Source organism: Vanessa atalanta, chromosome 16 (assembly GCF_905147765.1).
Source record: "Vanessa atalanta chromosome 16, ilVanAtal1.2, whole genome shotgun sequence".
Taxonomy (NCBI): Eukaryota; Metazoa; Arthropoda; class Insecta; order Lepidoptera; family Nymphalidae; genus Vanessa; species Vanessa atalanta.
The window spans coordinates 2,387,720-2,414,793 of NC_061886.1; the positions used below are offsets into that span (position 1 = coordinate 2,387,720).

Consider the following 27,074-nt stretch of genomic DNA (forward strand, 5'->3'; position numbering starts at 1 on the left):
CTTTCCAATATTAATATTTGTCGCTGACCGTATCCAAAAAACTGATGTGTTAAATCAAAAGAATATTTCGTACGAAAATATTTTTTAAAAATAAAAATATAGAAGCAACGGGCAAAGAGAATCGCAAACAGTGAAATTCGAAACAAACAGACGACGTATGTGACAGTGGAGGCTATTTCGTTTTAAAAATATCACGGAATTCATATTAAAATTTCAAATCGTGGAATCGCGGATCGCGCTTTGCTGCACAGTTGTTGTAAATTTCATTATAAAACAAAAAAAAGGGATTCATTCCATTGTTTCCTAAAATCTGTTTATTGTTAATTGGTTCGGATTATTTGAAAAGTTTGAAATTGAGATATTCGTGACTTTTTTTATTAAGTAAAATACGAGTTATATTATTTCAAAAATATTCGAGCTGTATTTTACTACAAAATAAAAGTTATGCAGCTTGGAATGACAGAGTAAAGTAAAGAGAATTCGTGTTCGGAATTCAAGTACCTAGTTTAAACAATATTTTTACTTTAAAGCCGAAATGGATGATTGCGGGTATCAAGTCATGTGCCTAATTTGTGTTTATAATTTCGTACGAATGTAAACAAATTTCAATGAAATTCTGCCACGTGTGTGGCATATCTAAGAACCCGCACTGGAGCAGCGTGGTGGAATAAGCTCCAAACCTTGCCAAAGCAGTGGCACATTTACAGGCTGTTACTTTACATTCTCAGAGGGTCAAATCCGTAACGGGGTGATCCGACAGAGTACCAAGGTGGTCGACATAGCTCAGAGGATAAGCCAGCTGCAGTGGCAGTGAGCCGGTCACGTCTGTCAAAGAACCGGTAGCCGTTGGGGCAAGAAGGTTCTAGAATGGAGACCGCGAATCGGTAAGCGTAGTGTAGGACGCCCTGTAGCACGGTGGAGCAATGATGTACAGAAGGTGGCCGGTAGAAAGTGCAAGAGAAAGACCGACTAATACAGGCTAATTGTGATAATGATAACTTTACTTTTTACTTTAGATGAATTTCATTTACATGTAGTAATATTTTTTTTATATTAGTATTGAACAACATCACATAAATTAGTCTGATCCCAATGTAAGTAGCTAAAGCACTTGTGTTATGGATAATCAGAAGTAACGACGATACGACAAACACCCAGACAAGATAGAAAACTAATGATCATTTTGTACATCGACTCGGCCGGGAATCGAACCTCGGAGTGGCGTACCCATGAAAACCGGTGTACATACTACTCGACCACGGAGGTCGTCAGGAGGAGGAGGTGTAGTGACGCTGGCCTTGCCGAGTGTTAACAATTCGTTATTTAAAAATAGTAGGAGAGGGCGGTACACATAGTATAGTTAAAGCCACAAGGGGTTTCTTATATATAGATCCTGTGATGGTTGATCATGGTTTAACTATAACAGTATGAATACCTACTGTCGATGATGATGATCACCAAACTATCAGATAGGCTACTTCATAACAAAGAAAAAACAGTTATCTCACAGCTTGCAAAACAAATAATATTCATGAATTACGAATGAACATTTACAACGAACTCAAATGTTATTTCTGTCCGTACACATTTGTATTGTTTTATTTTCTTTTAGGGCATTTTCTTTTATAACAACCATTCTCCTCCTTAACATAAGTTTCATTGTTTTTTCCTGCTTCCTCGACTCAACGCTTCAACCTATTGTTGTAATATTTGTCTTGAACAGACGAATATACTACAAATAAATATATATAAATATAAAACCGAATAAAATCTTGACTTGTATAAACAGCATCAGTTATAAATGTATTCTTGTTATATTTCATTACAAATTATAATGTTTTTCTGTGAGCTTAATTAAAGAGAATAGCTTTACAACGATGACCGTCGTTCTCTAGACTGTTGCACTTGCGTAGCACGTGTATACTTTGTTGTTATATATAAATATAATAATTAAAAATGAACTTGATTACATTTTTATTTAAATTTCGATTAAATATTTACGATTACGATACGATTTTTGATTTGACGCTGCATCTACAACATAACTCATGAAATACCGAAATAATGTTTTATAGGGCGAGACGTCCCAATGTTTGACTTTAGAAACAAGATCTGAACGTTAAATTAAGTTTAAGTTTGCACAGCATTCAGTAATTCGGTTCGGCTCGTTAACTAAGTAAACAATCATTTACCTCTCGTTTTTACTTCTACAAATAAACAAATGACGATTGCCTTCCAACTGTTCAATTATTTGTTTGCTGTTCTGATTGAAAATTCCGATGTTTAAATATAGTTTGTGATTGCATTTAAATCAATCGAATAAATTGTATCGACTATATTTATAATGGATTTTAAGCGCTTTATAGTAAATAGTAATTATAGAAATTAGTAGTAAGCCGTATAGACCAGTCATTTAATACAAAAAACAGGCCGAGAAATGCAAATGAATATGAACGATAATTTAATTTTTCAGTTGCCCTCGATATCTCCATAACCAACGGTGGGTTAAAAATGTATACAATTTTATTGTATCAAAAATCAGCCTTCTCGGTTTATTTACATTGCCAAATGTATACAATGACTGGACTATCAATGATAACAAATTTATCATTACTATCGAAACGACGGTACAAATGTAGAGGTCTTACCGCTAAGTGAAGAACTTTTATCATTTTAAGAATACAGTTTGGAGTATGTCTAATATTTGATTGAAAGTTAGAATTGAAAAGAAATTTAATCCAACAGAGAAAGGTTTACTCACAATGTTGTTGTGTATGTTGTGTTAATATAAGCTTTATGTAACACAAAGAGTATCTCTTTTATCAGAATACGTCTACAATTCAAGGGATCCCGGCATTTGTTGTGCCAATTATATTTTTATAAGTTGAAGTCATATCGCCGCATCTGTAGGCGATTACCTCAAAAACTACGAAATATATTTTCCTGCGGTTTGCACGTATGGACGGAGTGATTATTGAGGAAGGTTTTGTTTGTATAATTCACTGAGATTTCTTGTAAATTGGCTGCATTATGATGATTATTGTTGAAGTTGTCGGAAAAAATATGCCGAGCAATAGTGATGTATATTATGATATATTTTATGTAGACTTTTATGCTAACCTACGACTACGACTTTTACCTACTACTAGTTGAAAATATAGTTAGTAATGTAACATGTTACAAATGTTACCAGCCCCCCAACTGGGTTAAGATCTCCTCCAAGGAAATCACAGAAAGATTATACATATGACAAGTTTTGATCCGATACCTACAAAATTCCTCACTATTTTTAATGGTAAATAATATTTATAACGTAATAAAGTTGTAATCCATTGAATGACATTTAAAGACAATCGAAAACGCTATTCTTGTAGACTGATTAGGTTGAAGTACGAATGCTTTCAGGAAACGTTTCACTGTAAATTGACATCATTGTTATTTAAGACGTGAAGTGGATTAAGGAAGAAAGGACTCGACTTTGTATTAAAAAAAAAAAGAAATAATAATATTTATAATAGTAAAAAGAGTCTCTCCTCTTTTTCAGGCAGTGACATGGAGTTTATACCACGCAGCTCCAATGCCGGTTCGTGCATACAAATGTAAAAAATATAACCGATGAAGTCCTTCACGGCAAAACAAATTAGCAACATGAAAATTTAGACATGTATGTCCGGGTTTGACCTCGCATTCTTCGATTTAGATCCATGAATTCGAACCACTAGGCCATGTCGGAATCATTAATATTATTAATATATCATAATGAATATATTAAATGATACACAGTAATTCAAAACTCGGTATTGGTTACTAACGTCGCTGATTATAAGTGGGGGCGCCAATGACGACATCGAAGATCGGGTAGGGCTGCGACAGCAAATGCTGAGCTACTGCGAACCGTTCGCACAGGCTTAAACCACAATACATCGACTGCCAGGCACAATCGCGCAAACAGTTCGCCGTCTCCGACCACGACACCGACGGCAGTCGCATATCGACAAACACGCACAACACTAGATTCGATTTATAAATGAATCATTTTCACAATTTCATTTTCGATTTTAGAACACGTTCTATTCGAATCGATCGTAAAACTTTGACTGAACTAAAGATTAGATAAACTGCGATCCAATAGAATCGATTCAACAATGCGCGTGATTTCAATGTATATCGATATTTCTTATATCGATAAGATAATGGGGCTTGAGGAATATGATAGCTCATCTGAGTTGGAAATGGTACTGATATAGTTGGCTTTATAAACGAGTACATTGCGTTGGAGGAAGGTCGCGTATTATCTTTTATACGGAGATAAGAGCCATTGGCGCGATAGTGCTGTGAAATTTCAGTTTTCGTAACGTTATCATTACAAATACGACAAATTTACACTTGTATATGGTTAATTAGGTTATTCGTTATTTTATCTTATATTTTGGTAGATTTTAATATTTTATAGTCATTTATTGTGAAGGCAAATTTTGAAAGTCAAAAGTATCGGCATTACTTTGAAATTATTAGTATAACTCTTTGAACAATAGTGACCTGCCCCGGCGTCGCACGAGTGTTATTTATTTATACAAGCATCTAGTGATAAAAAAATTGAATTGGATTTTTAGTTCCGAAGATTAATCCTAAATAAAAACAAACAAATTCAATTTATAATTTTAGTAAAGATATGTTTGACTTTATTACATGCATACATACGTACAATAGAAAAGATTTACAACGACAACAGTAATTGGTACTCTACAAAATGTTTTTCGAGCAAACCCATCAAAGGCGAAACCCCAAAAGGATTGAATGGTGAAACTAAAAAGTAAATAACCTATTCACGTACTTCCATTCTAGGGTAGGAGGAAGATGGAAACTTTAATTTCTCATGGAATTATTACATATAACACAGTTCAACATTCGAGAGCTTAGTATGTTTTATAAAAAAACTAGCGACCCACCCCGGCTTCGCACGGGTTCAACGTGGGTAATCCCTAAGAGATAGACATATACCATCGCGGACTTTTTTGAAGACCTTTTTTTTATATTGTCTATGTATTATATACAAAAACCTTCCTCTCGAATCACTCTATCTATTTAAAAAAACCGCATCAAAATCCGTTGCGTAGTTTTAAAGATTTAAGCATACAAAGGGACATAGGGACAGAAAAAGCGACTTTGTTTTATACTATGTAAAGATGATAAATTAAATACGAAACAGTTAACATTCCAAACCTAAAATGGATATCACTACAAATCCAACCGAATAACTAACGAAGTGAAACTAAACGAAGTATAGGACTTTCACAGAAGCAATTACGTCTCGCCATTTATGATAATTAATTACTGATACATCATACTCAATATAATTATATTCGCCAGAGGCAAACCAGACTTTGGTTGTTAAGTTGATTATTTCGTAATATTAACATATTAGTTTCAGTTATACATTAATTAATTAGTTAATTAGTCTCGTGATTACACTTGCATTTATGTACATTTTCTTAACGTGGATTAATTTTTTAATATTAAATTTTATTTCATGTGTATTTTTTCAAAAGTATAATAGTATATATACGTATATAGCAATAGTAATATACATAAGTATAATTTCTATAAAGTATTATCCTTTCTTTAGAAAGATTTGTTCATTATTTTATTTTCTCTTTTTGTTCTATTTTATATTTTTATCTTATTTTTATTTAAAGATTTTATTGACAAAGTAAATGGAACGAAATGCGGAATTAATGCCTGAAGGCATTCTCTGCCAGTTAATCTTTAGGTTAAATAGATGACCATTTAAAGTGCGTGATGTAGGTTAATAAGTTTTTTTACTATAACGTTTGATAAAAACATGAGTTGGAAGCAAGGCGTATGCTGAAATGCAACTTAAGCTGAAGATATTTTTTATTAACAAAATTGTTAAGATTCAATGTTTTATCTTTCTAATTATTTGTACTTATTTTATGTTTATTGTAATTATTTGGTTAATTAAATTATTTATTATTATATAAGACTTAATAAATATATAGGTACATGTAAGTATTATTAGAACCTTGAAGCTGTTTGTATGTGTATATTTTGTAATAAAACATTTACATTGATCGTTCTAATTGTATTATTAATAATTTATTATTATTTGTATAGATTAAATATACTATACACATTATTATTATTTTCTATAAGACGCTTTATCTGAAAACATTAACCACCTTATATTGAACATAGACAATGAGACTAAAGCTGTTTACTGAGTCTTATCAGTTGTAACACTATTGCACTGATAACGTATAGTCGTTCAATTGTAAGCATGCGATAGCCATATTAAGTGAAACTCCATAAAATAATTAAACAATGAATAAGTCCGTATATAAAAATATAGCAGACGCAGACGCAGACGCATTACATATCGAATGACGAAATCGTTAGTAGACAACAAAGATCAAGAATTCGCTTTGAATTTCACTCTTGAAATATTGAAAATCAACTTACGGTGATACGCTATTTTGAAGCGAGTTTCCTTCAAATGTTATCGTTATTAAAGTCAATTTCGCATAACATTTTGAAATCGCTCTACGGTATAGAAATAAAAGATATCACGTAGTTAAATATTCATAAAAGATCGATAGAAATAGTTTCCGATCGAAACGCTTGCATTTGTCTCAGTTCGTTTTAAAGGTAGACTGTATCAATACCAAAATGTAAAAAGCGCCTAATACATTATTATTTAAAATTATGCAGTCGCCAGTCGACATAGAGAACCATTTTGGGTGGCAAAGAATAGTGCAACGAGTCATAATCTTTTGATAACGTCAATTATGTTTGTGTATATGTATGATTTAAGATTTCATTTACATTTCTGCATCGCTTTTTCATATTCAATCGAAAAGGTAAAAATATAATCCGATTGATAAGATAAGAAGATACATCTACACAATATATTAATCTATAATAGTCATATAAAAAAGAGAAAACCCCATTTTTTTTTCTTTAAGATAACTACAGAGAAATTAGGCAATAGAATATTTTCGCCATTTTCTTTGTTCTTAAGTTCATTTGCTTTTAAAACACCGAAGCAAGTATGGATGTGTTCACATGAAAAGCATCTTTGCACGAAAGAGACAAAGCATTTTATTTAGAAAAGATAACTAAGAGGATTAAGAGAAAATGACTTCCATCTTTTTAGGTGTCTAATATCCTTAAGAATACTATTAAATATTACATTAATCACGAATAAAAAACATAAAAGCCAATGGACAATCTTAAATTGATTACATATCTACTGTTTTATATTTTGTATGCAACGGACAAGTCATGAAATTATATAACTAATGATATACAAAAAAAATCATAGTAAGCTATACAAAGCATGCAACTGAAAATACAATTCAAAACTAACAAGTTTCTCCATGTCATACACACAAAGGAATCGTATTAAGCCGCAATCGAGTCTGCACAATAACAGAACCGGTAATATTTGCAAACAGAATACTAACAGTCGTCATTCCGATCCAAATCGAAAGGCGATATGAGATCGCCGGGCACCGACGGAAATGGGTGGCTTGCAGCCGCATACAGGATCTCACTCCAAAACCCCCTCATTTTGCACCCGCGATCACGCGCGCATCGATAACTCGATAACCGACATCATGCACATCACTTAACTCAACTCGCACATTACAATATTGAAATTTAAAAATGGAATATACAACAGATTTTTGATATAACCCTTCGAATTAAATTTACGCCGGGTTTTGTTTTTCGCAAATATTATTACGCGCGTCTCGTCGGTCAGTGTTTGTAAATAAATTAAACGCGGGAAAGCGACACAGATTAAATATAACAGTGTAAGCGCGGTATTGTTTTGTCACAATATAGAGGTCAAGAGGAAAAAGTTTTTAATGGAAATAAATATTAGTTTTGAGTGTAAGCAGGCCGCGCTACTTCGCGGGCGACTGTAGGATCGTTATCAGGTCGTAGTCGCTATCACATTGATAAGTTTCGCCCACAACAATTAGGTGAAACAGCTGATAATGATAGATTACGCGGGATATAGTGGTTTGATTAGTTGTTTTTTTTAATGAACCTTTAGTCATTTCCCTTGTACAATAAATTAGTTCTTTGTATTATTGAACAATCAGCACTTCTTTCTTCGTATTGTTTACAATTAACTGGATTTGTAATTTTATTCAATGACAAATGATACTGCCCTTGTAAATGTAGGTCACGATAAATACTTTACATCATTAAAAAAATCATCATCAATTCTGTATTTAAAAAAAATAACAGATAATAATTCTTTTTAAATGCGAAGCGAACTAAAGTGAATGAAACGTTTAGGAACTCAGCTCAAGCGAGATCAAGCTTAAGTTGATTCAGAAAACTTAAATCTTATACAAAGACAATAAAGATCTTGAAAGAAAACTCTGTTTAATTAAGTTTCTTTACTTACCGACCCTCGACTGTTTCCTTTTTAAAGGTTTTTTCTGGTCACAGAGTAGAGCCAACAGCTCGATGAGACAGTCGTCGTGTTTGCTCTGAACCATCATTAGTCTGTGTCTTTTCAGTTTCACAATGCTAGTATTAACTTTTTTCTTATTATTTAAATGACATGGAAACTGTCACTGAAGCTACATTGTTCAATTTTAAAACAATATTTAAAATTAGTTATGATAAAGCCATCACTATTGCTACTTTAAAAATAAATATTTGCAGTTACATATATTTTATATGTACAGAGTAGGAATTCAGTATTCGAGTTTCTTTGTTCGTAATGTATTGGTCTGCGTCTGTATATTTTTGTACCTTTAATTTTGTAATATGAACGTTGAATTTTCCCGAGCTGGAGCAATTATAAAGTTAAATATTTTTCAGGAAGCGCTCGAATAAGAACTTATTACCCGTTTTCAGATATTGTTTTGATTCTATAGCGTAATGATTAAACTTTATAACCAGTACTTTTTTTGTTTAATAATTAAAAATTTGCATATCGAAAATCTTCATTAAAGTTTATATTTAAAAGGAATAATAAAAATATATTTTTGTTCACATGTTAAAAGAAATCAGTCCAACTAAAGTGCAACCATGAAATCACAACAATTCATAAATATCGACAAATGCTTCCTTGGAACAATAAAACCAAAACCAACGCAAGCACTTCACTAGTACAGCACAAAATATAACAGTTTGTAGTAGTTAGTGTGGAGATAGAGACGTGAATGATCGTTGTAATATTGATTTAGAGCACATATCAACTGCCCTAGATTTCTGTCGATAACAACCAAGGACGTCAAGTTTAGAATTGTCTATTACGACGTTCGGCGATGATCGATATACCGAAACTCTGTTATAATTGGCATACGTCCATCAATATATCAAACGTATTCAAGTAGACTGCGATCAAAAATGTGTCTACAGTGATTCCTTATATATTTATAGTCTGTACGAACTCCATAATCCACTCCAATCCAACCTTTTTATGTTGTTTTTGTGTGTTTGATTTGATATGGATGGTCTAGATGATACTCGGCGATTTGATTCCAGGATTTTTAATTCGGGATAGCTTATATATAAAAATGATTAACTAATTTAATTCAACTTCTTCATGTAAACACATTATTTACACTTATCTAAATGACGTTCGATTATTGAATAGTAAATCTATACTAATATTATAAATGCGAATGTAACTCTGTCTGTGTGTTGCTCTTTTACGGCCATACCATTGAACTGAATTTGATGAAATTTCGTATAAATTAAGCTTGAATTCCAAGGAAGGATATAGACACTTTTGCCTAAAAACAACCTCTAAAAGAAGCGAAGCTGCGGGTGACAGCTAGTAACACATACAGGGAAACATAATAATTATGTTAATGTGATAGGGAAGAACATCGTTCGGATCGCTCGGTAATAAAACAAAGGAGTTATCATGAGATAAATTCGACTAAATTTAAAGGCATTACTTATATATGTAACGTTTATTAATATCCAAATGTTCTTAAACAGGTAGGATTATTTCTGTTCCTACTGAACAATATATATCGTTGCGTACGTTAGTTAGTAGTAGTGTATCGTTTATTTTTTTCCTTGAAAGACCACACTAATCGACACAGTAAAATATACAAAATATTTATAGCTGCGAACTACGAATAACTATGTTCTTCCTGAATATTGCAATGCAGTTTCTGTAAAATAACTGTTTAGTTGTACCAGAACAGACGATAATACTATCAGTAAAATTGGTCAAGAATTTGTAGGATTTCCATTTTTGAACAATTTATTTTATACTCACGGATCTTGACCGGAAAATGAAGGAGTCTCATAAGTCGCTTACCTGAAAATAAAGAAATATATAATAAATATTTATTTATACTTTATTGCACTCTAATTAACAAACTATTTGCACAATAAATTGAATGTACAAAGTTTAATTTAGTGGAATACGAAATTTATTGCTAAGGCAACGATTTCTTCCAGGCAACCATTGGCCAGTGGATCAATAGTTAAACAAATATGTACATATGTGAGAAGGGGCACAAAAAAATAAAAGTACAGTTCGATTATTCTGTTACAATATAACAATCTTCCATATTCCATGAATCGTGTGTACTTTTAGATATGATGTGTTGTAGAGTCAACGTTAGTCTCGAGGGTGACCCCAGTCCGACGGTGACAACTGTCACACCACGCGACTTTTAAAATGGAAGCGGTCCATTGCGACGGAAACATGAGAATCCATTTCCTCGAATCTTTCATAACAATACTTTACCGTGTGTGTAATCATGAGCATTGATTTTTATTTAATACAATGTATCTATATTTATGAAAGGCGATGATTTAAAAATCATAATCATTCATGGAACGAACTTCTTCTGAACTGAAACTTGGCGTAATTAAATTCAAGACTTCGATCGTCACGAAATTATATTCTTATATAAATAGTTTATATTAAACAAGCGAATTTTTTATATGAATCATATGAACTTACATATTTCAGTTGTATAGACGTAGACCACCAACGGCATTCGTACATATATGCGTAATATTTATGTCCATAAGTATTAAAATTATTTATAATATGTTTATAGCGAAAATAACTTTTTTTAATGAAAAACGTCTGATTTTAACTAGTGTAACAGTTCAAGGTCAAACTTGAGTGCACCGTTTTTATATGACGCAATAAAGCTTCACCTCTGTCGCGAGTACTGAGTTGAACGAGCTTTAACTTTTTTTTTCAGTCGCTTTTCGTTGCAGCATGTTGAGAATTATTTCACTAAATACACGTAGGATTAGTGATACACGTAAAGATATAGTTGATAATTTCAAATAGTCAGTCTCATTGATTTTGAAAATACTAAAAATAAATTGGACTTTTTCATAATAATTATATTTGATTCACGTATAAAATAAATACAATATATTACATTACATTATGTTGTCACCAACACAAATAGACAGCGTAACATTTAAGTTATAACGCCTCATATTTTCTGAGGAAAATGGTTTGGCATATTCCACCACGCAGAATATCATCAATATCAATAGTTTGTCCAATGATTTTCTTTATTTGGTTGTTCTTGACGACCTTCGGAGTTATCAATAAAAATCCTTAAGAAAAAAAAAGTAAAAAAAAAACAATTTCATGTGTCTGATATTTTCCTCTAATTTTCCTCGAACAGTGGACTCCCGTTAAAAGAAAAGCATTTTATATGCTACTAAAACCAAAATAAAATTGACACATAGTATTTTATTACATCACGTAATACTCCCTTGATGCCATACAAAATGACAGCATATATCCGATATTCCGAACACATCCACATATAGGGTAGGAATGATGCAAATCACGTGATTCCCAAAACAGTCGTTGGGAACGACACGCGGGGAGCATAACTCTAGTATTAAAAATTCATGACGATGGAATTTTATAAGAGGCGTATATTGTTTGCGCGAGGTACAATCACACGGACAAGTTAACGTGGAACATATTTTTACTCCAATACTATCAAACATCCTTATATACTATAATTTAAACGACGATTACAATTCTAAATACAAAATTTCGACATTAAATTGTACGCGAGAACAAATATTTTCTGTAAAACCGTCGAGTATGTAGAACCGGGGTATCAAAATGCAGCAAAAGTAAAGGAACGATCTCAAAATTTCCCATTGCTGGGCTAAGGCATTCTCTCCTGTTTTGAAGATAAGTTTTTGAGATTATATCACTGAGCTATTCATTTGCAGGTTTTGTTATTATTTATAGAGTCGTATTATATAGAATTATAAACACAAATTAAGCTATGAAAATTCAGAGGGCCAATTTCCCGCGATTCCAACGTTCTATCCACCGGGCTATCTCGGTTGTTACGGTAAATTCCACTAACGAGTGGCGGGCTATGTAAGCTTGTTTAGTTGCGAGTATATTGATACCACAAGTAATGGCCAGACCAAAAAAATATAAATCATGTTAGACAGAAAGAAGTAAAACCTCTTTTTTATTTCAAAACAAACGCTAGGCTTCAAAATAACTAATCATTTTAACAATACCAATCAATTAGCAAAGTAGACCTTTTGTATGATACCGGATTTTCCGCAAAAGTATATAAATAAATAAAATGAGAGTAGCAATATTTAATAAATAATTTTCAGATCAAAGTTGCTCTTGATTGTACGGCGCGCTCGTAATGTAAGTTTTTAATGAAATTAATATCGGATTGAGTAAGCAGTCTGATGTTTTATTTTTTAATGTTGAATTTAATTAAATTTAATTATTATTTATATTAAAAATTGTTTATTTAAACGGTACATTTATAAAAATATTTATGGGTTTTAATCCGATATAAAACCATTATGATTTATGTTAACGGTTTTTAAGTAAAGATTACTAGGTAGTGTAGGGATTTTCTGTAGTCTGGGTAGACACTACCAACTCATCACTTATTCTACCGCCATACAGAAATTATGTACAGTGACATTGTATCGTTGTGTTCCGATATGAGGGAGTAAGCCAGTGTAACTATAGGTTTGAAGGAAATAACATCTTAGTCTCTTAGGTTAGTGGCGCATGTAGAGGTGGGTTAATATTTCTTACAGTGCCAATGTATGTGGGGCTTGTTTGTGGCACTTCAGTTGTTCCCAAAATTATTGGCCAATCCACCTTATAATTTACATGTAATAATACAATTAATGTTTATCATTTATTATTATTGTCATAAGTTATGGAAATAACAAATGAAACGGGTTCAAGGCAAAAATACGGGGTATGTCTGATTTATTCGCTTTCTCTTGTCATTTATAAAACGTTATCATACGACGTCGACTGGGTTTATTTCTGTACACATTGAAAACTAAATAAATATTGCACCAAATTATAATGGATTTATTTATACAACGAATGAAATCCGATACACGTTTGTTTGATGCGTCCATTTAAAATGCTTTCAAACATAAAATCTCAAACAAAAAAAAACAACTATTATATTATACTATCACTAGCCATAAAAGTATGCGCAAATTATATAAACTTAGATTCAAAGATAAAATAATAAAAGTTTATAATTAGGAGAACAGTGGAAAGTACTAAATTTTTATATATTAAGTTGATTAAAATCAGGGCAAAAATAATCCTACACCACGTCTTTTGCAGATGTGTGGCCGATTACATAAAGTGTCTATTTAATCATCGTGGTTATCTTACTTGAGAGTCTGTTTACATTTGAATATAAAAATATCGTTCCGATATATCGTGATACTAACTGCATATTTTCATCTGTGCCGTGCGATATTCGTAGTGATTTATTAAATTGATTTAAAAAAATAAAATTAAAGTATAAAACTTTTTTAAAAACATGCTTTTATCTAAATGCGCTAAAAAGAAAATAAATAAACTTTTACATTAAAACTTTTAGTTTTAATTTATAACGCCATTTCACCACAATTTATATGTTATAAAAGCTTGTAGCGAGATATCATGGACAAATGTAGCTTTATCAGAAATTATTAAAAGTAATTGTTTTCTCGCTTATATATTGGGGGCAATTTCTAACTTAATATCAGAGCGATAAATTATCGCCCCCGGAGAAGTTTAAGGTTTCCCCTGCGTCTACGCTTTAATAAAACTATAAACTACTGAAAAGTCCCTAAGATAAAAGTCTACATAACGCTACGACAATGTTGCTTTACAAAAACCAAGCCATTAAGCCGTCATGGCGAACGTGAGGCTCGCTCGGTCCCTTAATAGACAATAAGGGCCGCAGGGCTAAAAGGCTCCACGTGTTAATCGAGAAATGTTCATCAACCTTTATAAGATTTCAAGCGTCTCCCTCCGAGGTTGTACTGGAAACATTAGCTAATGAATACCGCGTGTCGCCAGAGCCTGAGAAATATTAGCATATTTCAACGCAAGACGATTTAAATTAAAATTTTTAGGGTGATTGCAGACTGTGTATATAATTTGCGACAGTGGCCGTCTGTTAGTCTTGTAACGAGATCGCGTAATATTTAATCTTTATCTATGTATCTTAGTTAATGGCGTGTCTGTTTATTAATCTCGATCACGATTACAACAGGTGGGTTATTAGTTTCAGTAGTTATTACTACTTTATGGCGTACTAGTATTATTACCAACGTTACGATGTAATCGAATCAATCGAGTGTAACTAATCACATAACAGCTTCGTTATAGGAGTCACATAACAAGTGATTATTAGACGTTTAGTAATATTTAATACGCATGTTCATATTTATTAAATCGTATAGAAGTCTGTTTAACATTAAAACTGAAGATAAAAACGAATCACATATCTGTAAATTTAAAAAATGTATGTCCTCGAAGTGAAATCTTTGACACGTCACATAAAACGTTATACTAAAATACATAATATATGTATATAGAACCTAAAATATTTTACGCGAATTTTTTTAACTGGCAATTTTCTTTTTTTATGGAGAATAACACGGCCGAAGAAACGCGAAGTCGTTTGAGATGGAACGTATGTGGTCGCCCTAATGCATTATTAAATCACCCTTATAGCAATAAAGCTTGATGTTTCTCGCGCTCATGACGGTGTGTTATTTATTTAATTCAATCAGATTCTATTGTTGGCCGTTTTCTGTATTTCTCTACGTTTTGTATTCATTTTTGTGTTGAATAATTTCAATTTCGCGTGACTTTATTATGTTATAAAAGTTTAAATCTATATTTTACATCGCTGTCTCTTCCACCAATCCGCATTGGAGCAGCGTGGTGGAATATGATCCAAACCTTCTCCTCAAAGGAAGAGAAGGCCTTAGCCCAGCAGTGGGAAATTTACAGGCTGATAATGTAATGTAATAAAATTTAGTGCTATCTCTTAGCGATTATTATTTTTCTAATATCAAGAGAAAGTCCAATAGAAAAGTATATCTTAGTACACTTCTATACGAGTTAATTAGATCTACGATATTCAAAATTTAAAAACTTTGAAGTTTCAGCCAAGGAATAACCATGGTTTAGGAATATAGATAAATTAATAAAGAAAAATTTACAAGTTTAATATGTAAAGATTTTCAGTTTGTTTATTTGTTACGCTTTGACGTTTTAACTACTCAATCATACTACATACAGAAAATGGGTAACACCTAACACCTGCCTTCTATAATACGCGCGAGCAAAGCCGCGGGCGGAAACTAGTTTACTATAAAACACAAATTAAATTTCGCAAGAAAGAAAAAAAACTTTGTAATAAGGGACGAATTACGAAAATTCCTTTGAACCCAAACTTTTAAAAGTGCCCATCGCGAGGTTAAAGGTAAATATTGGCCTCGGGAAGTATTCGAATAAATGGTCCGGTGAATAAAACATTAAGTTTGCATAGCAATTGGTCGAATATAGAGGTCTTTTAAAATTTACGTCAGAACGAAAATTTTAGGTAAGTCACTTAAGGCTCGAGCGCTGGAATAGTCCGAGTTATATTTTACTTATTTTTATCCCCGGGCCTGGTCATGCTTTCAAGTCGAGTTCATGTACAAAGGCTTATATTTTTTTGCCGAGCGAATTTTGCTTCAAAGGTTACAATAATTCGTTCCGAAAGTGACACGGTGAAGAATATGAAGCGAAGTTTCGAGATGATTCAGTGTTCGAGGATTTTATATCAAATCGGAAAGCAAAATCTATGTATTAATATATGATTATTTGTATGTGTCGAATACGTTTCCAAACCATTTATTACTTACTTGGTAAGTCTTTGGTAGTAAACATATATTCTACTGACAAACAGTAAGAACTGGTATCGTGTTCCGATTTGAAGTTTAAGTGAGCCAGTGTAAATACAGTTATGAGATATAACATGTTTTTGTTGAGTATGTATGGTATGATTAATATTATAACGTCTTTATTGGTACAGGTAATTCAAGAAACAATTGAATTTTTTGTCGAATTCAAAAAAAGAATGTATAGTATTATTTTAGAAGAAACTAATACATATGTATAAATACATTTAAAAACTCGATCAATATATATTTCCGCCAAATAAAAGTGTTAAAAATTTCATACTCCGCATAGACAAATAAAAAGTCTAAACGTTGCATATTAACGCGATACATTTTGGCAACTATAACTAGGGCAGAACGCACACCTGCGTCATAAATTTAACTTGAACATTTTAAATTGTTACTAATATATAAGTTACTGTTTCGACAATGTTGACTTTTTAATTTTAAGGTATTTTAGCTAGTCATTAATATTATTGAAATTTCAACCTTATAATGACGATATTAAGTTATATATTTGACTTAATATATTTTATTAACATTAATGAACAGTTCAGTTTCGTGATGGAATTTAAGTTCAACGATTTTATATGTGATATTTCAAATACATTAGCAGCCTGTAAATTTCCCACTGCTGCCTCCTCTTCCTTCGAGGAGAAGGCTTGGAGCATATTCCACCACGCTGCTCCAATGCGGGTTAGTGGAATACACATGTGGCAGAATTTCGTTGAAATTAGACACATGCACCGTCGAGCACGAGATGAATTATAAGCACAAATTAAGCACATGAAACTTCAGTGGTGCCTGCCTGGGTTTGAACCCGAAATTATCGGTTAAGATCACTGCATCGCGTTCTAACCACTGGGCCATCTCGGCTCAATATATATATATCTTATTAAAAATAATAAACATGCGTCGTTGGTCACCCGTTTGAAACGAAGTTATTTTCTCAATTACTATGTTAACAACAGATACAATAAAGAAAATTAACTAAGTTTGAAAATATATAAATGACACGTAATTAAATTGCTATTTCAAATCCCGCGTATGTAAAAGAAGTTTAAATAATGTCATACAAAACCGTATATAGTAGAAAGGGATCGCGAGAAAGAGAAAGATAGGGAAAGAAAAGGAAAGAAAAAGAAAGGAAGGTCGCGTGGAGCACTATGTATTTTCCTGACATTGTTCACTCTATAGCCGCGTAAAAGAACTTCTTTCCAAAAAACCCGTTAGTTGAGTCTTATCATCGGATCGAATCTTTGAGCGTCAATAGCGTATTGGTTTACGCGCCGCCTAGCGATGTAAAAAGTCGCAGGATTATTGTCGTCCCCACTCCTAGCACAAATTAAAAAACTCAAAAGGAGGGGTAAATAGGAATATTAGTAATTCCTTAATTAATTTAAGGCATTGCTAGTATTATTTAAAAAAAAAACCATGCGAGTGAAGTAGCCAAAAAAAAGAGCAACAACAAATATTTCCTCGGCGTATTTGAAACAGTGTCTATGGTCACGCTGGTTTCACGTCGCACGTAGCTCGGTGTCACTCACACATCAACACAACGGCAACTGGAGCGGCAACCACACCTGAGCCTGAGCCCTGTAATAACGGAGGATGTTCTTTCATTCACCGAAACATTTGACATTTAGATTGTTTCCCGCTGTGAAAACGAAATTGAGATTTTTCTTTAAAGAAATGTATGGTTAGTGTTCAAAATTGAACGTCATTAACTAACATAGTGGACACGTGATTACAATAAAATCTTTATTCGGCGATGTCTTTTCAAATAAGATAGTACAATACGACTAAATACTCTTAAATTAATAGTATTTTACTGAACGATCTCTCGGCCGCATATACAAATTTTCAAGTCATTTTTCTGTTGTTCCAAATCCAAATCTAATGTAAGAGTTCTATATAAATCAAATTGAGAGTTCTTGATTCAATTTCAGGAACAAACAAACGTAAATAGTGTGTTATGAGTGAGTTAATCTGCCTGTCTGGCTACCATTAACCAGTTGATAAAATTTGGAATAAAGCAAGCTTGAACTCCAAGGAAGGCCGTAGACTAGGCTAGGCTTTTGATACCTATCACCTGATTACCAACCCCTTAAACGCGAGCAAAGCCTTTAAGTAAAGCTTTACAGGCAGTACTTTATGTAAAAAATATCTAATAATATGATAGGGAAATCTTGTTTCTATAGAACGCCACATACTTTCATTATGAACTAGATCACTTGTTCTCGGATTAAGTCGCGAGTCGTGTGGTTCGAAAGCGTCAAGTTGTCGAAACTTGTCTTTAAGACTCAACTTGGATGTGAGACGCGGTGAACTTATTAATCTCGGCCCCTGCATCCTCCGTCCTCGCTTCAACGAAGGCACTATGTTCCGTACATACGGATATTATATTTAGTCGAAGTATAGTTTTAATCGCTTTTGTTATTGTACATATATATAAAATGTTTTTAATAGGGAACTGGATCTGTTCGATATAACTTATTTACATGGTGGTAGGGCTTTGGGCAAGCCCGTCTGGGTAGGTATCAACCACTCATCAGATATTCTACCGCCAAAAACAGTACTCTGTATTGTTGTGTTCCGGGTAGAAGGGTGAGTGAGCCAGTGTAATCACAGGCACAAGGGACATAACATCTTAGTTCTCAAGGTTGGTGGCGCATAGGCGATGTAAGGAATGGTTAATATTTCTTACAGCACCTTTATCTATGGGCGGTGGTGACCACTTACCATAAGGTGGCCCATACTCGTCCGCCAACCAATGCCATAAAAAAAAAACTTACGTTGCGAACCGGTACTCGCTTAAACTTGTCGCGACAGGAACCAAAAGTTAAATGAATTGAAATACGAAATCGAATTCATTTATTACATAATGCAAACAAATAACTACTAGACTAGCAGATCTAGTAGTTATTTGTTAAGAACTCACTTTCGTATGTCACTCACGAGTGAAATACATACTGATACGCTGTTGATGCTTATAATGTTAAGATTATTATGATCAGTGACACATATTACGTTCCGACATAACACGATCGTGTTTCCAGTTTGATTTTACGGAATAACTCTATCTCTACATATTGTCGAATATTTATCATTTCGAAATAGAAATTAATTTCCAAATTTCAATAACTTTATTACTTCATGAAATAAAAACGCGAAAAACTTGCAGCAAGTAGCGACCATTTTATATTACTTTTTGGAAGATTTTATACCCGGAATCGTTAGTTATGTTAGGTATGTATGCACGCACGGCTTCGCTCGAGTTTTAGTGGTTGGTCATCAGTTGCTAGGGATAAAAAAGTAGGCTATGCTCTTCATTGGAACTCAAGCTTGCTTCATATCTAATCTCATCAAATTGGGTTCAGTGGTTTTGCTGTACAACAGACATTCAGACAGATATAATTTCGCATTTATAATATCAGTAGTGATAGATTCATTGTGTCGTTTCTATGCGGGTTTGCTGAACTTCATTCGATTAATATAGGATCCTCGCTGTGTATTCCTTGAGCGCAGAGCATAAGATGAATCATAATCTCGCCCGGATTTATAGTCGCAATTTTCAGTTAATATTCATATATTCTATATCCGTTCGTATTCATCCGGTTTCTTCGAAATATTACACGAAATCCAAAACATACTTTACTCAAGAAAGATATTCCAAGCGCTATTAAATCTTTATTTTGTAAGATAACTAGCTACCCGTTCTTCGGCTTAAGGGTATAATAAGGGTCTATTTAGAACTGTTGAGTTGTTGTTTTTTTCAGTTAAGGTAGTTAAAATTCAAGGTTACTATAATATGCACCTATTACATATATAAACCTTAACTTTACTTCTTTTGTCTTCGGTTTGTTTTAAAACCGATTTAACGGATTTAAATCGTAGTTTGAAAGACACACAAAATCGTAGTTTAAACTACAGATACGGAAGCGACTTTTTTATACTATATAAATAAAATTAATCGATTAAATTTACTTTAAAATATTTAACAGTGACGCCGTTTCTTCAATTATATATGTTTGAAATCAACTTATACTAACTCATTGTCTCTCTCACACACCCTCATATATATATATATATATATATACACCAAACGATCAGCACACTCGCAACGTTCGTGTGTATCGTCGAAGAAGCTTCGGGAGGGAGTAAATGGATCACATGAGGCGCGTTTAGCTCTAGATAGCAGTTCGTGCGTGACCGCTCTGGGAGGACTTAAGATTACTATACACTGATTACTCAATAATTGTAGATATATATGAGTACACGAGGGGAGGGTTTTGTGATCATATTATGTGTCCCGAGGGTTCGAATTTACTGATTTATATGATAATTTAAATTTATTACATTTATCAATGATGCTGAGATGACCCAGTTAAAACACGTTAATCTTCCGGAGATCCCAGGGTCAAACCCGAGCATAGTGAATTTCCATCTGCTTAATCCGTGTTTATTATTCATCTCGAGCCTGGAGGAAAACTGAATGTGGGTCGGACGAAAATCTAGCACATTTGAAATTACAAATCTGCAGGGGGTAAAGTCTATTTTTTCCTGAACCGATTTTGATAAGATTTGGTATGAAGCAAGCTTGAACGCCAAGGAAGGACATAGGCTACAATTTATGCCGACCGAAGCCGCAGGCGACAACTAGCTGTACATATTTGTCTAAAATTATGTCTTCTTGTATAACGTTGTAAAATCGCATGATTGCTAGCTATATACCTACGTCGAAATATACGCAACATATTGAGGAAAAGCAATATACCTCATTAGAAAGAGAAAACATTCGTCACTAAGGTCTGTTATTGCGTGCAGCGTGACTGATAGCCAACACTCGTTACTGTTTTGATGAATGGCTTCTAAAAGCACCTGTTATACGTAATTCTAATTGTAACGTTATTTATATGAGTTGAACCAGTTCCACCGGGAAATGGATTGTTTTCAATATGCCGTATTGTTTGGAAAGTAAACTCTCAAAGTTATTTACTGATAGAGAGGTTTTTATTCATAGAAAACGGAACTACATTGTTTCCGATGTTAATGTTAGGAAAAGTATTTTACGTATATATTGCGAATATATTATATTTCCGTATACATTTTAAATGCAAAGGTTAATAATTTCATTGTATAACTAACTTATAAACTTATAATTTTTGAGAAAAATCAAAAAATTGTTTATATATTATTATTTACAATTTTTGTATATGTATGTTATTTAAGTTATTTCTATTTCTATTACTTTCAGGATTATTATTAACGATTTAGAATTAGAAAAGATTCATTAACATAATGAATAATTGAAATTTATATTGTACACATATTCGTAAATTTTTAGTTTAACTTAAATCATTAACAGCTAATTAATTATTTCGTATCCAGTTAGCCGATACAGATTAAAATATCTCTTGTAATATTTACTTATACCTATGTAAAATAAAATATTTCTAGAAATAAATTACTCAGAATTTCAATACTCCTTCAAAAATATATAAGATCAGCAAATATGATATCCTTGAAGAAATAATATGTTAAACTTGTCCTAGATATAAGAACGTCAGTAGCTGTAAGTCATGGGACACAATATGTTATTTAACATAATATTCTTACATACAGACTGACGACCTCCATGGTCGGGTAGTGTGTACACCGGTTTTCATGGGTACGCCACTCCGAGGTCCCGGGTTCGATTCTCGGCCGAGTCGATGTAGAAAAAATTCATTAATCTTATATGTTGTCTTGGATTTGGGTGTATGTGGTACCGTCATTACTTCTCATTTTCCATAACACAAGTGCTTTAGCTACTTACATTGGGATCAGAGTAATGTATGTGATGTTGCCCATTATTTATTTAGACACACACGAAGAGTTTACCAGTATACATGTTATAATTTAATATATTTAAAAAAGTCTGAGCGTTAAGTTAATTTAAATTCCCGACACACAAAGGGCTCCATGATCGCTCGGACATAAATAACCAAGTCAATTTGCCGATACAGAGCTCCCCTAAATTGTTTTCGTGTCCGCGCGTCATCGCGTCAATTAAAAAAGTCACCTAAATTACTGTAAACGTTTTGTTTAAAATATCAATTTAGTTTGAACGTGTGTTACGAGGTGAAATGAGGGCTTGATCGATTTTCGATTTAATTCAACTGACAATGTTAAAGCGTATGTCTATTCACGTTTAAATATGTTCATAATAATATCATGTAGTTAAAAGTTTAATTAGTGTTATGTGGAATTAAAATATACATATTTATCGACAAACAATTACATAGAAATATTTTGTATTCATATTAATTACATAAATGTATATTACAAACTTAACTTAACAATAATCAAAGCGTATTAGGAAATGTGAACAGGAGAGAAGAAATATGTCTCCATAGAAGATAAATAAGAGGAGTTGGTCATAATAAGTATATATTTTGCTTATGTACTTACTTCTCTATGAGTCTCAAAGATTAATTTCAAATTAAATACACAATGCAAACTTTAAAGTGTAATATTTAAATAAAAAAATATTACACGAAAACTAAATCTAAGAATAGAATTTAACGATAAAATTAACATACATTTAAATCTTTGCAGGCAATTTCGGTATCTAGCGTACAAATACGGTGACCGGAAAACCGGTTGGATTTCAACCGGAGTCTTTTGATAACGGCATGCGGACTAACGCGTTAAATGTCCTGGTAAAATAGATGCCACACATCCGGTCACGTTAAATACTAAACTTAAACTATATTATAAAACGAGAATGTGGTCATTTCTGTACATTCTCGACGGTTACACAACAAAATAAAAATAGAACTAGCTACTTACATAAAAATACCAACTATTCTTTATCATTATTTCCTACTGTGTTTAAGTAAACATTACTAATTCGACGAAAATTTATATTAATTTATATTATATGTATAATTAAGTAAAGGATAGAATACGAATTTACATACCGTCTCTCATCCTCTACTTAATCCCCTTAGATATTAATTTTTATTACAAAATTCACCCCTTTCTTAGTGTTCAAATACGTCCCATACGTTTCTGTGTAAAAATTCATTTTGTTATATATAATACTACACTCTGAACTACGCACCAGTTGTAGTATGTTAGTCAATTATTTTAAAATTTTATTTGGTGGATTTAAAAAAGACGCATCATTTCCCATTACTGGGAATATGTATTCGCGTTGCTTCACTCTAATGTTCCACGCGCACCATCTGTCTTTTGTTTTATAATCTGAGTTGTAAATAATTTCATATACCATATAAATTCCTATTCGAATTCTTCGTTGGGCTTGGGTTACGGTAGATTTTAAGAAACAACATAGTTTGCAATCAAATTCTGCATAAAAAAATAATAGATTTATATTTTAAAATTTTAAATATACAATAAAATGCAAAAATATTATTCTGGTACAAATATCTCATAAGTAATTTAGAAACACGTTGAAATAAAAATACAATAAATAAATCATGGTTCCATTTCAAAACAAGACTTTTTTCCTACTCGAAGAACATATGAACACACAATTAACTAATAACTAGTAACTTTAATAGAATATAAAATAAATTATAAATTGGAAAATCGAGCATTTGATTTAGTTATTAAGTCCGAACTATTAAGACGAAATGGTTTTAATCAAGTTATAAGTGAATAAAACGATACAATTTAATTAAATACACTTTAAACTGTAATTAACGCTTAAGATTAAATTAGCGCGCAGTGCTTCAAAGGTTTCTACGTAATTTAGTTACGCACTAGTGTCTTCTTGCCTTGCTTATAAGGATAAGCAAGGCAAGAAGACACTAGTGATATGGATATAATAGCGTTGCGCTATTGTACAAAATACTTCATTGAATTTAATAAAGATATTAGGTAGAACTACTGGGTACTGGATAGTTAACGCCCACTCTTCAGATATACTACCGCCAAACAGCAGTATCTACTCAGTATTGTTGTGTTCCGGTTTGAAGGGTGAGTGAGTCAGTATAACTACAGGCACAAGGGACATAACATTAGTTCCAAGGTTGGTGGCGCATTGGTGATGTAAGGGATGATTATTATTTCTTACAGCGTCATTGTCTATGGGCCATTCTTAACAAATCTAAAAACGTCTCATAATCTGGTATGACTAGACTGTTCTCTAAATTATCTTTGTAAACTTTAATTATTGCGTGAGTTTTTTCTATAAAAATTATAAATATTTCCTGGAGATTCACACAAAAGTTATATCACGATCCGGGCGATTGTAGTCGGGATTGTACGGTTGTTTTAAAAGATCGTTACGGTCACACCTATTTAAGACATGTCATACACTCTATCACCATTTACAATAAATATTCTATCTAAGGAAAATTATTTTTCCAAGGCATTAGTAAAAATATAGTGTAATAATTCACTTTCTATTTAATCTGGAGGAAACTTAAAATGTTGCCAGGCATATTAGAAATATCGAACCGGAATTCTACCTATTCAATTCAGAAGGATTTCACCAGCATTGTGAAAAATTTGTTATATTTGTATCCATATGTTTTAAACTCTAATATCGATAGGGTTATCCGTTCAAACGAGGAAGGTAAGAGTTTAAGCCGATTACCGCATCGGTAAAGAAGAGTTGTAGGAAAGAGAAATTCTTAATCCCTGAGATAAACATGAAAATATTTATATTCCTTTACATTGAAAACTATTTCTCTTTTTAAATTTTACAAAAATATAGATACTCGTTTATGGCAGCCGATAAAATGGCAAATAACAATATTTATTCGGCGGCAGATGCCTAACATCGGAAACAAATAAAACTACCGATCGGTTATGGAGTTTAACATTTTATATTTATTTAGAAGGCTACTATTGTTTGCAGTCCAGACGATAAAAAAATAAAGCATTATGTTGTAAACAATCACTCATATAAATTGGTATATTTTTATCTCTACTTGTCGCCAGCGGCTTCGCTCGGGTTTCAGGTTGGTATTAAAAAGTATCCTATGTCCTTCCTTGAGCTACAAGCTTGCTTTATATCTAATTTCATCAAATTCAGTTCAGTCATTTTTACAGACAGACAGAGTTACTTCCGCATTTATAATATTAGTATAGTTATATTCTAAGTCTATATACTAAGTGATCCTCATTGTTAATTTGATGGTGTCAATGAGGATGATCAACAATTAAGATTGAATCTATGATTTATTTTATTATATATTTATATCTTTACAGACCGTTGTATTATCTATATTAGTATTTATTTATTTATTTATTTATTCTTTATTGCACCCAAACTTAAAACTAAAAATTACATTATTGCTACACAAAGTTGCATGAGGTGCAACAGTACGTTATTTTAATTTACCTGCAAACATATATTACAAGGTGCCATGGCAATTAGGACGCTATTGAGACTTGAATTGATTTAAATACAATATATATTATTATCTAAAAATATCGCTTTGTGGACCTGCTATAGACTCTAGTTGTATATTGTATTGTATGTAATTTTAATAAAAAGTGGTTTTACTTGATGGTACCCAGACGGGCTTTGTGCGAGCCCTTCTGGGTACCACTCACTAATCACATATTCTAGTTCCGGTAATATCTTAGTCCTTAAGGTTGGTGACGTATTGGCGATGTAAGAAACGGTTAAGGTTTCCGACAGCACCATTGTCTATGGACAGTGGTGACCACTTACCATCAGGTGACCCATTTTCACATCCGCCTACCTGTATTATAAAATAACAAAAAGAAGTACAGATTTGTTTTAAATTCTTTAATACAAGACAACAGCCTCCGACTTAGTGCATTCTTTGTTTAATTTTAAGCCATTTGCGTTTTACTCCGATCCACACGAAACGCAAAATACTTACGCGTTTTTTTTTTAAACGTTGCAAATCATTAACACCATAAAATGATTACGTCAGTGCAATTAATTAAATTACATAGTTAAAGCAAAACGAAAAGTGGAATTGTGTGAAAATTATGTTGCCATTTTTCACATACAAACGTTACAACTCAAGCTAAAATAATGTCGGTATTTTAAGTTGTTAAACTGTATTTTATTTCAGGCTTTTAAGTGCTTAACTTCACTTGCGCAGTCGTTATATTCAAGTAAATCGTATTTCGTGTCTGTTGATGTTTTATTATATATGTATTTTACTGATGGTAGGATTTTATATAGGCCTGACTAGGTGGGCGCTACTAACTAATCAGTTAGTTCAACCACAAACAAGGAACTCATTTTTATCAAAATCAAAATATTCTATATTCAAATAGGCTCATAAAAGTTCTTTTGAATCATTATCACCGTTGTCTTCCACCGGTTCGGAAAGTAGATTCTACCGAAAAGAACCGGTAAGATACTTAGTAGTTAGTAATGATCATTATTATTTATAGGCACTGAGCTGCCTTGCAAAACTCTTCATTACTAAATTATACTCTCGTATATTTGTGATAAACATATTATTACTACTATAAAAATGTATTTATCTCATGTTATATATTATACAAAGACTGTTTATAACAGTCTAGACGATAAAAAGTTCAAAAAGTAATACTCGAATACACTTCGAAGTATTTTAAATCAATATCGTACCGTTCAGAATTGTAGACGAATAAATTCTGATTATCCTTTAAGACTACTTAGCTGTTTCGCTGCTGAGAGATCGTTAAGGAGACTCCTCTCGTCAAAGGAAAGGGTACTCCACTATATGTCGCTGGAACAAATATATGACTTAGAAATTTTTCAATAAGATGGAAATAAATATTCTCTTTACTCATGGATTACGAAATGGAACGTTATAAATATTTTAAAAAGTAACAACTCGTGAATA

General features: G+C 32.5%; 1 protein-coding gene across 7 annotated transcripts in view; it reads right to left on the reverse strand.

The window, feature by feature from the left end:
• The window catches only part of LOC125069691 (atypical protein kinase C), a 214,929-nt gene that overhangs the window by 20,001 nt on the left and 167,854 nt on the right, over positions 1 to 27,074 (reverse strand). Inside the window, exon 1 of one of the 7 annotated variants that reach the window (XM_047679234.1) lies at positions 10,280 to 10,315. The exons of 4 other annotated variants lie outside the window; for them this stretch is intronic. In XM_047679234.1, the coding sequence (XP_047535190.1) occupies positions 10,280 to 10,310 (31 nt within the window). In that variant the 5' untranslated portion in view covers positions 10,311 to 10,315. Of the gene's footprint in view, positions 1 to 3,812; positions 4,074 to 7,484; positions 7,928 to 10,279; positions 10,316 to 27,074 lie in introns of those variants that run through there. 2 more of the 7 variants (XM_047679233.1, XM_047679232.1) reach the window with 2 other exon arrangements.